At 37.0% G+C, this 18,248-nt stretch overlaps 1 protein-coding gene across 8 annotated transcripts in view; it reads right to left on the reverse strand.

The window, feature by feature from the left end:
- The window catches only part of JMJD1C (jumonji domain containing 1C), a 370,899-nt gene that overhangs the window by 92,001 nt on the left and 260,650 nt on the right, over positions 1 to 18,248 (reverse strand). For 4 of the 8 annotated variants that reach the window (XM_030941214.1, XM_030941212.1, XM_010355202.2 and 1 more), the window contains exons 1-2: positions 12,876 to 13,454; positions 8,532 to 8,645 (exon numbers count right to left, since the gene is read on the reverse strand). Coding sequence is in view for 2 of the 8 variants with exons in the window: in XM_030941210.1 (XP_030797070.1) it covers positions 8,532 to 8,645 (114 nt within the window). In the remaining 6 variants the exon portion in view is untranslated. Of the gene's footprint in view, positions 1 to 8,531; positions 8,646 to 12,875; positions 13,455 to 18,248 lie in introns of those variants that run through there. The other 4 variants (XM_030941211.1, XM_030941213.1, XM_030941210.1 and 1 more) reach the window with 1 other exon arrangement.

Consider the following 18,248-nt stretch of genomic DNA (forward strand, 5'->3'; position numbering starts at 1 on the left):
ATAGTAATATTTTTTAAAAAACAAGGAAGTATATTCACTCTGCTTTAGCTGCTGGTTCCTCTTTTCTTGTTGTCCATCCTACTATCAAGGCTTCAGCTTAGTTCTACTACTGCAAGCTGTCACTTTTGACTTGAAATGGAATAAAGCCAAATATTACAAAATAGCTGTTTCCTCTTCTGGCCTCATCTCCTAGACCACCCCCAGGCTATGCCTGCCCATGGATGCTCATCCTACCAAGTCAATGATCTACCAGTAGTCAGTTAACAGTTACGTATTTTTAATACTTTCGGCACAGTATATATGCTATAATTATTCTCATTTTACGTCAACAAGGCACCTCTAAATTTTTTTTTTTTTTTTGAGACAGAGTCTCGCTCTGTCGCCCAGGCTGGAGTGCAGTGGCCAGATCTCAGCTCACTGCAAGCTCCACCTCCCGGGTTCACGCCATTCTCCTGCCTCAGCCTCCAGAGTAGCTGGGACTACAGGCGCCCCCCCCACGCCTGGCTAGTTTTTTGTATTTTTTTTTAGTAGAGACGGGGTTTCACCGTGTTAGCTAGGATGGTCTCGATCTTCTGACCTCGTGATCCGCCCGTCTCGGCCTCCCAAAGTGCTGGGATTACAGGCTTGAGCCACCGCGCCCGGCCGGCACCTCTAAATTTTAATCAAATGTTAAAATGAAGGCAAAGTGAAATGGAAAAGGGAGATGCATATGAAAACTCATAGAGTAACTAACTAGGAATGTGTTCGACGCAGAATTTTGTACCTTATTGAATAATCACTTCTACTTTCTGAGAGAAAAATAACTATCAGTCACAAGTAGAGTACATGACTCTCCCTGTGGAAAAAAGGTTAAGGGTGTGCTGTAAAGGATAACACCACAATACGGTTTTGCACTCATCTTTTCTAATGTCATTTTCTTACAATAATAGTTTAAGAAGTCACAATGAAACCTTACCTACTTATTCTTCATAAAAAGGGGGAGAAGAAAAAACACTACTACAAAAACATATTCTATTATACACTGTCTATGGGTTATATTGAGAGTTGAAAAAGTTTGTTTAGCACCAGCTGGAGAAAAAAATGCTAAGAGTTCTAGGGAAGACTACTAAGAAAGATTGTTAAAAGCAAGCAGCAGATGGTGGCAAAGAAATAGTCAATGAGTGTGTGAATGGTAGGAAGAGAAAGGAGTTTCAAATATCCACCAAAAAGGTTTAAGATACCATTAATGAAAAGGGAATTTACAATATGTCTCTTATTGAGCAGTTTCTGTATTATAAACTCTTTAATGTATCATTTCATTTAATCTTCCTAACAACCCTGAGGTAGACAGTATTTATAGTTGAGAAAACCATTTATTTACAGCAGTTGAGACTTTCCCAATGTCAAATAGCTAGCAAATGGTAAAGCTAAGATTTGAAACCGACCGGGCGCGGTGGCTCAAGCCTGTAATCCCAGCACTTTGGGAGGCCGAGACGGGCGGATCACGAGGTCAGGAGATCGAGACCATCCTGGCTAACACGGTGAAACCCCGTCTCTACTAAAAAATACAAAAAGCTAGCCGGGCGAGTTGGCTGGCGCCTTGTAGTCCCAGCTACTCGGGAGGCTGAGGCAGGAGAATGGCGTAAACCCGGGAGGCGGAGCTTGCAGTGAGCTGAGATCCGGCCACTGCACTCCAGCCTGGGCGACAGAGCGAGACTCTGTCTCAAAAAAAAAAAAAAAAAAAGATTTGAAACTAAGTTTGCTTGAACTGGTGTCAAAATTCATGCTCTTAACCATTATGCTATAATGAATGTCTAAAACAAAAGGCTCTAGTAAAGACCCAATCAATTAGCTGCTTCTGATATTTACAATAACCAACATGCCATTGTTACACAGATAATTTTGTTACTCTCCTGAGAACTATGCTTAGTGATCTTTTTCCTCTTTTGTCTGACCCTACACCATGTGTATCCAGCATTAACTCTATTCATAAACTCTCTTCTTTAGCTAGGCTGACATTCTCCTGTCCCTTAAAATGCCTCCTCATCATTCATTATGCTGTTCCTCCTGGCAAATGTCTGCATTACCATTACCACCGCCACCACCAACCACTCCACCAACCGCACCTCATCCTTAGACTTCCATCTCCATTCAAGTGAAGCCCATTAAGTTTTATCTCTTTCATGAGACTTCTTTAACCACTTCAGTCTCTACTGACTTCTGCTATCTTTGTATTTCTGAAGTTTTTACTTCAGGCTCCTTAAATTCAGTCTACTTCAAGGAAATCATTTTTTTATGTCATTTCTTATCACAGATGAAAAACTCCTTGAAAATAAAATAAAGATCATTACTCACAATATTTTTATCAACTTTTAAAAAGCATTAAGCAACTGGCAGGGAGCCATGAAACTGGTAAAAAGTAATGCTAGAGCAGTGACATGATACCAGGAAAATAACAAATCTGAAAGGAACTGTAGGACAAAAATAATTATGTAAGTATACTAATAAATGCTGTACCAGGTCAAATTTCCATTCACACTATAGAAATGTTACAGTTTTAAAACAATCTAAAGTGATGTGTCTGTATTATAAGCTGAAGTGAAGGTAAAGTTTGAAAAAGCAAGTCCCTTCTCCCCCATACAAAGCAACTGTAACAGGAAGTTCTGTTTACTTTTTTCTGTAAACTATTAGCAATATCATATTACCCTGAGAAATAAATCTGCTTATAAACAAACCTCTATCAACAAGATTTCAAACTTTGTCAGTGGACCACTTATGTCAAATATGTAATTCAACGAAGTATAACATTTGCGTAGAATAACCAAACAATGGGTTAAATTGTTCACCTTGGCTGACTAACGGCTAAAATTTCACCTTACTTGCATTATTTCGCCCTGGTTGTGAAGCAATTCCAAATGCCACAGGACAATAACACAAATTTAGGAGAAAAAAAAACCACATGTCTCTGGTACACTCTACTTCCTAAACTACTGCTAACTTATCCTAGGCAACTGTTCGAGCTATTTTTAGTAAAACATATGTGCTGAGCAACAATTACCTTAGGGATATTCAGAAACCACAACCAAATAAATTTATATGATCAATGATGAAAGAATTATTGGTTAAAATGGACTCAAACTGGAAAAATTACTTTATCATTGAAAGACTACAGAAATAGATAAACAACATGGCACAGTCCAGACACATTAATTCACTAGACAATGTATGACTCTTCTCTCCTTAAGTCTTTAAGCAATCTTTAGTCCAGGTACTAAGAAAATACTCAGGTTTGTTTTACCCATTCCCTTCAACCAGCACTTCACAGCATAACAGTACTGTATCTAGGATTTAGTAAAGTACTGTAGTTCAGTGTCTATACAATGAGAGAACTGTAGTATTAATAGTCTTATCTCTAAACTTTATCAGCTCATTATGATACAGAACTCTTTTTTTTTTTTTTTTGAGACAGAGTTTTGCTCTTACTGCCCAGACTGTAGTGCAATGGTGTGATCTCAGCTCACCGCAACCTCCGCCTCCTGGGTTCAAGAGATTCTCTTGCCTCAGCCTCCCGAGTAGCTGGGATACAGAGCTTCTAATCATTCCTTCAGGTCTAGGATTTATGATTCTACCTTATTTTAGGGAAAACACCTCATTACTACAATGAATTTTAATATACTGTAAGATAAACATGGGGTGTAATTTTGGACAAGCACACTCTGTATCAAATCTCTAACGGTTTTAACTAGTGACCTTTGTTTTATTTCTTTATTACATTTAAAAGCAAAGAGGATTGTGATGCCTAAAAATACTGGACTAACAAGCCAGACCAAGCCAGGCTAGTTGGAATGAATATGTACAACTTTCAGGTAAGAAATAGTCTCTTCCACATCCTCTATGAAGCAACCCCAACCTGAAAACTGTAGGTGTGTGCATGGCCAGTAGCCAAAATCCATGATAAAATGATTTCAAAATCATGCTAGAAGTTAAATATTCCATTTCATTATCAAAAATTTTATGTGAATGTGATCAAAACTGTTATGAAAATTTAATGGAAAGTTTTTTTGAACTTCTATAATCATGCTCTAAAGTAAAGGAACAATACCACAGCAATTATAGTAACAACAACAAAAACTTTTTTTTTTTTTTGAGATGGAGTCTCGCTGTTGCCCAGGCTAGAGTGCCATGGCACAATATCAGCTCACTGCAATCTCTGCCTCCCAGGTTCAAGTGATTCTCCTGCCTCAGCCTTCCAAGTAGCTGGAATTACAGGCACCTGCCACCACGCCTGGTTAACCTTTTTCTTTTGGATTTTTAGTAGAGACGGGGGTTTCACCATGTTGGCCAGGGTGGTCTCGAACTCCCGACCTCGTGATCCGCCCGCCTCGGCTTCTCAAAGTGCTGGGATTATAGGGGTGAGCCATCATGCCCCGACTAACAAAAAACTATTAAAAGTATCTTTAAGAAGCAGTAATTTATTTTCTGTTCCTTCTCCCCAGCCAGCTAAAAGACAGAGTAGAACCTGCAGATTTCCCCACTACTTCCTCTCCCTTTTCCCTTCCCCCTCTACTTCAAAGAAAGTTAAGTGTAGCCAGGCATGATCAGGAAACCTAAAAGGAGGAAGTAGAAACTTATCTGTGTGCACAGGGAAGGAGAAAGACACTTAACAATATCAGGGTATGTTGCTTCAGTGGCCTAATTAATATATATCCATTACACTGTCTGGAAATGTTGGTTCAATTTCTCCTTTTAGTCATGTTTCTTTCCAAAATACTAAAAACTATAATCTATAATAATTGCATCCTGAAATAGCCAACTAAATGTCACCTAAAAAGCTGACCAGTGCTGGGTGCAGTGGCTCACAACCGTATTCCCAGTAATTTTGGAGGCCGAGGCGGGGTGGATCACCTGAGGTCAGGAGTTCAAGACCAGCCTGGTAAACATGGCAAAACCCTGTCTCTACTGAAAATACAAAAATTAGCCGGGGGTGGTGGTGCACACCTGTAATCCCAGTTATTCAGGAGGTTGAGGCAGGAAGAATCTCTGAAACCAGGAGGTGGATGTTGTGGTGAGCTGAGATTGCACCACAGCACTCCAGCCTGAGCGACAGAGTGAGATCCTGTCTCAAAAAAAAAAAAAAAAAAAAAAAAAACCAAACAAACAAACAAACAAAAAAAACAAAAAAGCTGACCAGGTTAACTAACTTAATACTTGCTATCTGATATTCAATACATTCAAATCATTCAGAGAAAAGAGTAGGATTCAAACCAATGACTTAAAAGTGAAAGGACTTGTATTAATCCTGACTCATCTGTTTCCTAACCACTACCTCAGTTTATCATTTTGATTTAATGAAGAATAAGGCTATGCAACTTGTAAAGGAAACTAAAGAAAAACATACTACTACAGAATAAAATTCTGAGAAATCAAGGAGAAAGGTGGTAGATTGGGAATTCCCACTGAAAACATTTAATTAGATTCACAACAAAGGATCATTTGTGGAAAGTTTAAAAACTTACACGTACCTACCACTCTAGACTAAAAAATAATACACACAAAGGCCATTTCCAAAGAGAATTTTCCCCCACCTACTTAAAAAGTTTATAAAGGATAATTAGCATCCATATTCAAAAGAAATTGCCTCATGAAATTTTAAAACAGTGAGAAAGAAAAAAGCTCAATTAAAAAGCTTATTCAAGTGTACCCAAACTCCCTTTGACTAACAGAGGGTTACCCTAAGGTTGAGATAGGTCAAGGCACTATTTACAAAATTTATGCCAGTAACAGCTGCCATTTTAAGAAGTTAAGGAATTTAATGTACTGCTTGGACAACTGGTTATAAAATAATCAATCTGGTAATACCGCCACTCTAATTACACAAACTCTAATTTTTTTCTTCTTTCTAGAACATTTCTGTATTTCACAAGATTTATTTAAATAAATAAATTTAACCATCTTAGGTATCTGTAGTAAATTTTCATTCAAAATAAGACAAATGTCTATCATATACACATGGGAGAAAATATTTTTATATTTATAACCTGATCTTTTTTTTTTTTTTTTTTTGAGACGGAGTCTCGCTCTGTCACCCAGGCTGGAGTGCAGTGGCCGGATCTCAGCTCACTGCAAACTCCGCCTCCCGGGTTCACGCCATTCTCCTGCCTCAGCCTCCAGAGTAGCTGGGACTACAGGCGCCCGCCACCTCGCCCAGCTAGTTTTTTGTATTTTTTCAGTAGAGACGGGGTTTCACCATGTTCGCCAGGATGGTCTCGATCTCCTGACCTCGTGATCCACCTGTCTCGGCCTCCCAAAGTGCTGGGATTACAGGCTTGAGCCACCGTGCCCGACCTATAACCTGATCTTATTAAAAAACCCTAACTATAAAAAATGTGCATAGAAAAGCTCTGCTATAAACCAACACTTAGTCTAAAATTCGTAAGAAATTCTAAAACTAAGGTATGCTAGATCCTAAATCAAGTGCTCTCATGGTAATATCCTTCCGATTTCTTTGAACTCAGAATTCACGTTTTTCAGAAACACAATGGTTAAAATGTCAAGTCAATCACTTCACTTCTGGAAGACACGGCATCCTTCTAGGCCAGAGGGTGAGTTAGTATATATACTAGCAGAGCAGATTAAATAGCTTACTAACAGAGACAATCATACAATTCACCAAACCACGTAAGACTTTAGCTCTTACGCCTCTGAAACTGTTTTAAAAAAAGTTAGGGTACCCCCCTCACCCTCCCCCTAGCATATTCTTTCAATCATTATAATTTTCAAAAACATGTCGAGTTTTAGGCCACCTGGAAAGAGTTTATTTTTAAAAGTAATTTCTACATAACAATTTCACTTCTCTAAACCAAATCCAAGCTGAGACTTGGTTCCAAAAGCGCTAATAATACAACCACAGAATTAAAACATTAAGACTTGGAAGGTTCCTTTGATTTCACCTAGATTCACCTACTCTAACTCCCTCTAACTGACTGGGGGAAATGAAATGATAAGGTCTGTAGTAAACTAAATGGTATTCACAATTAACAAAATAAAACCCCAGGGAAAAGCTCCAACACCTCCACTATTAAACTGTGATTTGCTATGAAGCAAATATTATAAACAAAGAACAAAAGCTAATAATACAAAAAAAACTAGGTCCTTTAAAGAAATAAGAAAAATCAAATGGAAAGACAAGAGCACATCTATATAGACTTTAAGACATGAAATAATGTTTACACTAAATGAACTACCATCTCATTTTGGTGGACCTAACAGAACTATTCTAATTCCCTAAGTATTACAACTCCATGCACAACAAATCACCCCTCATTAACACAAGCTCTTGTTCTCTCCATGAAAATAATAGCTCTACATTTTATTTTTGAAAAACAGCAATAAGTCTGAAATAATATAGTATTAACTTTTTACTCCATTAGAAAAAATTTAAACTGGTTCACTCATCCTTTCCATGCAATTACTGTAGTATTTTAAAACATCTGAGTAAAAAGAAACTTATAATATATACATTTAATTCAACCTAAAATCTAAATAAACAAATGAAGGCCAGGTGTGGTGGCTCACGCCTGTAATCTCAGTACTTTGGAAGGCCGAGGCGGGCAGATCACTTGAGGTCAGGAGTTCGAGACCAGTCTGGCCAACATTGTGAAACCTTGTCTCTATTAAAAATACAAAAATTATCTGGGCATGGTGGTGTGCGCCTGTCATCCCAGCTGCTCTGGAGGTTGAGGCAGGAGAATTGCTTGAACCCAGGAGGTAGAGGTTGCAGTGAACCAAGAATGCGCCACTGCACTCCAGCCTGGGTTGTAAGACTCCATCTCAAAAAAAAAAAGCATACACACAACACACACACACACACACACACACACAAACAAAAAACAAAAAACAAAAGAAAAACTTCTGTGAGTTTTACTTATACCTGAAAAAATTAACTGGTAATTTCAACAATCTTAAAAAATATTTAGCTTAATACTTTTGATGAGTTTCTTCATATAATTAAAATCTAATAGTCAACTGGAAAATGTTTCCCTAATTAAATGTATTTGTATTTAAATTGCAGTAATGAACTAAAATTTATAAATAAAATCATTCAATTACTGACAATCTAAAAAAATTTCCCCTTAAAAAAAAATGAACTATTATGCTAAACTGATACGTATACATAAACACTAATCTCATTTTATTTTCATTAATTTACCCAATTCTTAACCTTTAGAGTTGAAGACAATTTATACTAATATTTAACCAATTATTTTCTAATAATGACCATTATTTAGAATGTCACATACTTTTATTTTGCTTACTTCTGTATTCCTTGCAACAGAACACTGCCTGGCTCATAGTAGATTCTGAGTATATATTGTTAATTGAATAAATAAATCGTTTATCCTATAAGCAAAATCGACTGACTGCATTCATTGGGTTTTTCCGCACAACTAGAAGTTAGATGAAATGATATTTAAAGAATATTGTTTAAAGAATATCTGCATAACAATAAAGTTTAACCGTTAAATTTTAAAAAGTAATCTAAAATTTCTTACCTGGTACGGTTGAAAGGCACTATCTTCAGTTAAAAAATCCAGTTGCTTATCTACAAGGAATTCTACTGCAGTGACTGAACTGGGTATACTTCTTTCAACCAGAGGTTTGAAAGTCTGCCAAGAAAAAAGAATTTCTAATGATAATTTTCTGGATAGTATCCTGAAAATATGAAGGAACACACATCAATACAATGTATCAATGTCATCACTACAGAGTCCTAGGATGACAATTAATATTAATTTTCATATTATAAACTAATTTTTTTTTTTTTTTTTGAGACGGAGTCTCGCTCTGTTGCCCGGGCTGGAGTGCAGTGGCCAGATCTCAGCTCACTGCAAGCTCCGCCTCCCGGGTTTACGCCATTCTCCTGCCTCAGCCTCCCGAGTAGCTGGGACTACAGGCGCCCGCCACCTCGCCCGGCTAGGTTTTTTGTATTTTTTAGTAGAGACGGGGTTTCACCGTGTTAGCCAGGATGGTCTCGATCTCCTGACCTCGTGATCCGCCCGTCTCAGCCTCCCAAAGTGCTGGGATTACAGGCTTGAGCCACCGCGCCCGGCCAAACTAATGTTTTTATGTACACCATAAGGTATTTGTGTTTATTTAAAAGGAACAAACTAGATCTACATGTGATATGTACATATTTGAGTATACTAAGTCCCAACTGTTTACCTTTTAAAAAGAGATGTAATAAAATATGCATATGTGTAAAAATGTCTGCTTAAAAAGAGAAATTGCTTTTGAAACAGTAAACTAGGTTGGAGAACATATTTACCCCTGCCTTTTTTTGTTGTTGTTTAACTGTATTGTTTCTTATTAAAGAGAGCAGTTTTTATTTCAATGTACACTTTTTGTCTAGCTCATTCACATTAAGCGGGATTTTAAAGGATCAGGAAGTATCTGGTCTTTTAACTCCACCCCTTGCACTCTCACCCCCACCCCTGCACCAAGCACAAATAAAAGTCCCACAGCTTTGGTGAGAGCAGCACGGAGGAAGGGAGTAGAGAAAGAGTTGGTAAGAAGTGCTACACAAAACCCTACTTTGCAGTCAAGTCCAAATCTCCACTACTTATTTTTTTAAAAAGTCAATCCAAGGTCATTTCATTCCTTTAAGAAGATACCTTTAATATATGGGATTTAACTCGTATCTTGGGTGGGGGTGACAGGGACAGAGCCAGGGGAGGAAGAGGAAGGACATAGGGATACAATGTATACATTTCTTTATGACTATCACACTAATTTTCAAAGTAGATGAAGATTAAATAAAATACAAGTGTCTTATATTCATGGTGCTGTTCTAAAAACTTGAAAATGAAAACAAAATTCCACCATTTAAAAAACACAGTGGCTTTACTATAAAAATTTTTTTTAAATAATTGGAAAATAGTTTGGAAAACGGAATTAATAACCAACTCAGTTTCTAAGTTACCTGTATCACATGCAGAAATCTTTCTAGCTACAGGGTAATTTGTGTTATTATTTCCACATAAAACAAAGCTTTTGGCATAGACAGTACAAATTCCCAGGCGTTTCAAAATCATTGTGTTTCCCCTTTCTCTTATTGTCTTTAAAAATATATAACATCTTGTTAATAACAATAAACATACTCAAGGGAAAAACTTCAAGATGTTTGGTTTGGAGTGGCTTTTAAGGAGTTAATTTCTATATTGAAGAAATTCCTAAGAGGAATTTCAGGTTGACTCACTGCAATCTGTAACAACGTTTCAAAGTTTAAAATGTAATATTAAATTTAAGCAAGTCTTATTTCTACACTATCTACATCATGAAGTTACAAATAATATTTTCTTAATTAAAAAAACAGGAAAAAATTCTCTTACATTTTCACTTATTTTCAATATTTAAGATTAGAAAATCTAATCACAGTAACACCCTCTCTCCCATATCCTAGGCTAACCTTTTAAGCACTGTACTATTTATCAAAATTATTTTTATTTGGGTGAGAAATCACATTTTCAAAATAGAAAATCCTCATATTATTTAGCTATTTCCTTCTACTGTTATCATTTAACACTTTCCAATTTCATAAAATCCTATTATTTTACTTAACAAGTGACAAAAAGTTTGTAAGAAATTCAAGAGCATTCATTGTATTTAGGCTTTAAAAGTGTCCACCACTATGTGACCAATTGACATGAAATATGTAACATAAACAGGGATATTCGGCTGATCCCTACTGTAAAAAATGTTTTTTCATATTATATCACTGTCAGTTTAGTTTTTAAGTAAACTAGAAAACACTGGCATCTTCTGAAAAGGACTCTTAATCCTTGAACATTATCAAATGATCTATTTCTTTTCAAACAGTACCATGTCAGGTCAACCCATGAAGGTTAACAAAAAGGTCCACAAAAGGTATTATCTAAGTGGCTAAAGATACAATTCAATTAAGTAGGATTTGAAAAAGAAGTAAAGTTCTCCTTCTGGAGTGCCTCTTTCTTACGCAAATAATACAGGTGGCTTGCATTTCCTATGAGACCTAATCATTTTATAATATGAAAAACATTCTTCTGAAGAGAGCTCTCCTTTTCAAGGTAGGTCAGAGTTCTAAGGGTAAATTTCAACAAGCCGACCTATGATTTAAATTATTCTAAGTTAATTAGAAAAAAAGATTTCTAAGCTAAAAAAAAATCTCACATTTTAAGATATCTCATTGAAAGCCAAGTAAAATTTGGCTACCAGAAATGTAAGAAAACTAGCTGACAATGATCAAATTTGAATACTCTTACAAGGACATGAGTACTTATAATCATTTACAAATGGAAGTCCAAAGTATATCATGCTTCTTAAATAGCAAATAAAAAGTGCTGATAAATACTTTTATAGTATTTGTTAAAGAAATGTTTCAATATTTATTAAATGAGCAACAGTGAATATGTGTGACTGCTCTACTTTAAGGAAAAATGAAAGGCAAACAACATATGAAGTGATATGAAAATACACCCCGGTTTTTTTAATATGGCAAATCCACCATGTAACTATTGTTAATTTGTGTATTAGTCTAGTATGTTTCAAAGGAACATTTTAAGTTTAAAAATAATAATAAACATATTTAAATAAAAACAAATGGGTCCTACAGCTGGTATGATGAATTTGTAGTAAATAATTGATGGGTCTAGGTGCACTGGAATGTAAAGAAACTAGAACTCATGCATAACTAATTCAACACTCACTCTAAAGATACATGATTCTATGAGTAACTTCCACAGCCTAAAGGGAAGCAATGAACTAACATCTGATGAAAGTCACAGTAGAATATGGCCCTAATCACAAAAGACTATTATTCAAATGCTCTAAAAAGCCTTTGAAACCCAAAATGAAAATTACTAACACTAAATGTTCAGTTGAAACAAAATGCTTTTTCAATTTTATTAATGGAGTGAGAGTGTTTTTTAAGGTCAGTTATCAGTGTTAAACACACTTTAAAAATAGTCTATGGCCAAAATAAATATAGTTGAGGGCCTGCGTTTCTAGTAGGGCCTACCAAACTATAGGAAGAATGCTTAGAACAACTGTATCCTGTTTGGGGCTCCATGCTGCACCACATTCCATTCACATGAGGAAGAGGCGAACAGATGAGCCCTCCCCGAAAAACATTTTTTAAATAAATCAGCTACAGCTCTTAAACACAACTCAGCTGCTCAAACAAACGATGTTAAAGCTCACCATTTCACATTTAACAGGAAATTCAAAGAGCTTATGTCTGCAGTCTTAGTTTCTAACAATCTCTGGTTAACAGTTAACAATTCCAAGTTAAAAAAAAAAAAAAAAGGCTTATTAACTGCAAAAATACTAATATAAATCTCACCGAAGGGAAATACTAAAGCAGAAAACAACCTAAGCAACATTTTAGAAGTTAAGATTTAGTCTACCAAAAAAAAAAAAAAAAAAAAAAAAAGACTGGAGTGACTTGAAAGAACAAAGTCCAAATTCCCACCCAAGCAGGTCTATTGAAAAACACGATACTGTTAGAAAACAAGTTGGGGGTGGGGAAGGGAATAATAACCAAAAAAAAAAAAAAAAAAAAACCTCACAAAACAAATACCTCCACTTCTCTTGAAACACTAGTCTGAAAACCCTAATTTGAAGCACTTCTGCCATACTTTAAACAATTAAACTCTAGTTTTTAAATTAACATTTACAGTTATTAAATTACTACAAACACAATAAATCTTTTTAAACAAATGAAAGTTAAAAATTCTTAAAACTAAAAACATTGAGGCCAGATCTTTTACAAAAGGCAGTGACCTTAATTTCTCAGGCTGAGAAGAAAAACCAAATGTAAATTAAGACAAAAGAAAAAGGAAGCAGAAAAATACAAACCGTACTTTGTTCTTGAGAATTTTAAAGTATTTTTAAATCTCAGAAATCCACAGCAAGGCTTTAAAGGTCAGTAAGTATTTGCTGAAATTTCCATTTTGTTCTGGAAGAGTATTTATCTAGTGTAAATACTTCTTTAGTCTTCAAAATCACAGGCAAATGGCTCTCAAACCAAGCATTTCTGAGCTCACTTGCAGCGGCGTCATTGTATAGGAAGAAAAGCCAAGACCACAGAACGAAGCAGGAGCTGTAACCTAACAAGTCTCCGACGAGCAAATGACGATTTTCTGTCTGCTCTGGCTGAGCCCCGGCAGTGACGAGGATTACAACTCGCTCTTTGTCATCAGCACTGTGGTGTTAACGACTAAGAAATCCTGCAGCTGAAGCACTACTGCATCCTCCGATCTGGGTCAGGATAATTTCTCTCGAGGTCGCTTACATAACCAGTAAGATACTCCAAATAAAGAGAACAGCCATCCATCAGCTGGAGAAAGCCTTTCTCACTGTACTCTGTCTGCGTGGAAACACAGTGCAGTAGCTTCCAACAGTGCAGACACCCAAATGAGAACGAGTACTTGGCTTAGGGCACACTGAGAGAAGGGAAGAGGCGGTGCTCTGTAAACTGTAACTAATCCCCCGTCACAGGTGCTGATGGAGTCACTTCCAGCACGAGTCACATTACTGGTGATTACTCATTTGGCTGCGGCCATAGAGACTGGCTCATAATTTTAACAACAGACAAAGACAGACTAGTGGCGAGACTGAAAGCTCAAGTTTACTGTCTCCTTCATAAAGCAAATGCAAATACTAAGTTTTTGCTTTCCAGATTTACCAAGGTGAGAAAGTGCAGAAAAGAAATAACATGTGACTATCTCTCAAGTTGGCAAAAATAAAGCATCAAATATACTTTGTACGTTTTTGGGCACGATTAATTAATTAATATAACCATTTTGCCTTAAAAATATTAAAAACTTCAAAATAAATCAATTTAAAATATTTTTAGGCAAAAATCTCAACAATCTCATAGGCATTTTACTAAAAAAAAAAACTGGTAGTATTTTGTAGATTTGAAAATATTCAACCATTTTCACTCATTACAAAAAACAATTTATCCTAGATAGTCCTAAGATACTCACAATTTGAAAGCATAAAATGTATTTCTCAGATGTGTTATATAATATAGTCTCTTAACATCTATCTAAATTCTAGAGTTCTGCTGTTCGATGTTGTCCAATATTGGTAGTTACTAACCGTATGTGGCAACTGAGCACCTGAAATGTAGTTAATCTGAATTGAGATGTGTGCTGTATGTATAAAATACATATTGAACATAAAAAAGAATTAAGATGTATCTCATGAATAGTTTTATTTTGATATGTTAATATTTTGATATATTGGGTTAAATAAAATACTGTAAAATTAATCTACCTATGTTAAAATTTTGATGTAAAGACTTAATTTAAAATCACACCAGTAGCTCAACATTTTATTTCTACTGGACAAGAATGCTCTAATAGTAAGTTCTCTAGTTTTTGGAGGATGTAGTCTTGCTCTGTTACCCAGGCTGAAGCGCAGTGGTGTGACCTCAACTCACTGCAATCTCCACCTCCTGGGTTCAAGCGATTCTCCTCCTTCAGCCTCCCAAGTAGCTGGCTTTACAGGGTGTGCCACCATGCTCTTAATTTTTGTATTTTTAGTAGAGACAGGGTTTCACCATGTTGGCCAGGCTAGTCTCAAAAACTCCTGACCTCAGGCGATCCACCCACCTCGGCCTCCCAAAGTACTGGTATTACAGGTGTGAGCCACTGTGTCCAGCCTCTTTTTTTTTTTTTTTTGAGACAGGATTTTGCTGTTGCCCAGGCTACGGTACAGTGGCACGATCTTGGCTCACTGCAATCGCTGGCTTCTGGGCTCAAGCGATCCTCCCACCTCAGCCTGCCATGTAGATGGGACTACAGGTGGGCATCACCATGCCTAGCTAACTTTTTGTATTTTTTTGTAGAGACAGGGTTTCACCATGTTGCCCAGGATGGTCTGGAACTCCTGAACTTAAGCGATCCACCCACCTCAGTTTTCTAAAGTGCTGGGATTTCAGGCATGAGTCATCCTGCCAGGCCTTATATATTTCTCGTTTCATAGTGGAGACTTATGTGATGACATGAGACTGACTCTGACTACTCAACAAATCAAGGAGCAGAGATGGAATGGAATATAAATTTGTGGCTCTATGTAAAACATCAGGTTATGTCTATTAATTTGTCAGTATAATTAAATTTTAACCTTTACAGCATCCAGTGAAAATTTGCAAGTTTCTGACTTAGAGCAGGAAAGCTGGCCATATACTTAGTCAACCACACTTCTATATTACAATTTAATTGAAATGGTTTCAGTTTTATTGTAGAAATTAATGATGAAACAGAGGAATTATATATAGTAACATGCACTGAAACTTTAAAAATACACTTGTAGGTGTAGGTGCAAGAAAATATTTAATCTATTTTAAGATGTATGTAAATAGTCTTTTTTGTTTTGTTTTGTTTTGAGACAGAGTCTCACTGTTGCCCAGGCTGGAGTGCAGTGGCGTGATCTCGGTTCACTGCAACCTCTGCCTCCGTGGGGATTCAAGCAATTCTCCTGCCTCAGCTTCCAGAGTAGCTGGGACTATAGGTGCACGCCACCATGCCCGGCTAATTTCTGTATTTTCAGTAGAGACAGGGGTGTCATCATGTTGGCCAGGCTGGTTTCGGATTCCTGGCCTCAAGTGATCCACCCGTCTCAGGCTCCCAAAGTGCTGGGATTACAGGCGTGAGCCATCATGCCCGGATGTAAATAGTCTTTTATTATAAATTTATCCCCATGGAGAAACCTCAATTTCAGTAAATCTAAAAATTCATACTAATTTAAAAAAATTTTTTTTGAGATAGAGTTTTGTTCTTGTTGCCCGGGCTGGAGTGCAATGGTGCGATCTCAGCTCACTGCAACCCCTGCCTCCCAGGTTCAAGAGATTCTCCTGCCTCAGCCTGCCATGTAGCTGGGATTACATGCATGCACCACACTTGGCTAATTTTGTATTCATACTGACTTTTTTAAAAAAACACATACATAACCCCTTTATATCTATTCCAGAAGTATCACTTTCATTTCACAGAAATTAGCAGGTTAGCTACTGAAAAGAAGCCAGGATCAGCGGTGGGTGGATCACTTGAGGTCAAGCGTTTGAGACCAGCCTGGCCATCATGGCAAACCCTGTTTCTACTAAAAATACAAAAATTAGCCAGGGCATGGTGGTGTGCCTGTAGTCTCAGATACTCTGGAGGCTGAGGCAGGAGAATTGTTTGAACCTGGAAGACGGAGGCTGCAATGAGCCGAGATCATACTACTGCACTCCGGCCTGGGTGACAGGGCGAGACTCTGTCTCAAAAAAAAAGAAAACAAAAGCTACTGAAAAGGTATTTTTAATTTAGTATATGATGAACCTGTGCTTATAAAAAGAATGAAAAGACATGGGCAATGATTAGTCTAAGACTGTGAGTAAAATATGGCTTTATTTTACAGAACATATTGTGTAGAACATGCATGATACAAAAAGGTAACTTTATTTTTCTGTGATGGAGCTTTGCTCTTTTCTGCGCAGGCTGGAGTGCAATGATACCATCCTCAGCTCACTGCAACCTCTGCCTCCCGGGTTCAAGCAATTCTCCTGCCTCAGCCTCCCAAGTAACTGGAATTACAGGTGCACGCCACCATGCCCAGCTAATTTTGTATTTTTAGTACAGACAGGGTTTCACCATGTTGACCAGGCTGGTCTCAAACTCCTGACCTCAGGTGATCTGCCCACCTTGGCCTCCCCAAGTGCTAGGATTACAGGCGTGAGCCACCGCTCCCAGCCAAGGTAACTTTAGAACGAAGTGTTTTGAATAATGTTGTCAAGTGGATATTAAATCACATATAACCATCCTAATAATTCATTCATAATCACTGAGACAAAAATAAAAAGAATCTATGTAAAGAACTCACAATATGTTACCAAACCAAAAAAAAGCAAATGTTTAATACAGCTTAATATAAACTATCAAATTTTAAGTACTTTAATACATTTCCCCAATTTATTGTACATTAGAAACTTTCACAGGATTTATCTCATAATCTTGCATAAACTCAAGTTTGTCTACATTGTATATGATATAGACTTAAAAACAGCTGTTTTTGCTTCTCAAGTGCTTCAATCCCTTACAGAATCATAAAGCACACAGAAGTAGGCTTAGCTAAACCATACAACTGCCTCAAGTCATACAATCTTAGTAACACAAATGCACTAATTTTTAGTAAAATTAATGTAATTAACAATACTGAAAAACCACTCATTTTAAAAAAATATTTCACACTACATCATGGTTGTATTAAAATAAGACTAGCTTCTCCACTACTATAAATACTATAGAATCAATTCTTGATGCAAAGGATGCAGAGTTACAACTAGTTGGCAACAATCAATGCCTTTTAAATATTTAAAACGGGCTTGACATATATATATATTTAGAGATTGGGTCTCACTCTATTGTCCAGGCCAGAGTGCAGTGAAGCTATCAGCTCACTGCAGCCTCAAACTCCTGGGCTCAAGGCATCCTCCTGCCTCAGTCTTCTGAGCAGCTGGGACTACAAGTACGTGCCACTACATCTGGCTAATATAAATATATTAATGTGACTGGTCTGGTATTAATTGGTCTGGTACTCTGGTAAATTTTTAACACAAACAAAAATAATGAAGTAATGACATAGAGAACCCACTTGGTATCAAGCATAAATTGCTAGGTTTTACATCAAGTATCCTTAATGCACTCCTGTTCTTACAACTCATTAGGAATAGTAGATCCCACCTTTCACACATTTTAGTCCTTTAAACTGGTTGTTCTTAAGGCTTATACCTTCTTCACTGGACTGAGGTAAAAAGGTGAAAAGTTAACATTAATTATTCTTTCTTTTTGTTGGAAGGTGGGGAGGGGAGTTAAAGGCCTTTTTTGGCTGCTAAACCAGGCTAGGGGAAGAGGAAACTACTCTAGTTACTGCCCAGAAATACACATCTCTAACTTCCTTCCTTTTTAGTTGGTTTCTAGGTTACAAGTTGAATAAATCAACAGAGGTCAGAAAGTAAACAGAGGCTAAAGGAAGGCAACACTGTCTGCCTATCCAAAGAAAATCTATTCCTTCCAATAATGTGAGAATCTTTTTTTTTTTTTTTTTTTTTTTTGAGACGGAGTCTTGCTCTGTCGCCCGGGCTGGAGTGCAGTGGCCGGATCTCAGCTCACTGCAAGCTCCGCCTCCCGGGTTTAGGCCATTCTCCTGCCTCAGCCTACGGAATAGCAGGGACTACAGGCGCCCGC

The sequence above is a fragment of the Rhinopithecus roxellana genome, chromosome 11 (genome assembly GCF_007565055.1).
Source record: "Rhinopithecus roxellana isolate Shanxi Qingling chromosome 11, ASM756505v1, whole genome shotgun sequence".
Classification (NCBI taxonomy): domain Eukaryota; kingdom Metazoa; phylum Chordata; class Mammalia; order Primates; family Cercopithecidae; genus Rhinopithecus; species Rhinopithecus roxellana.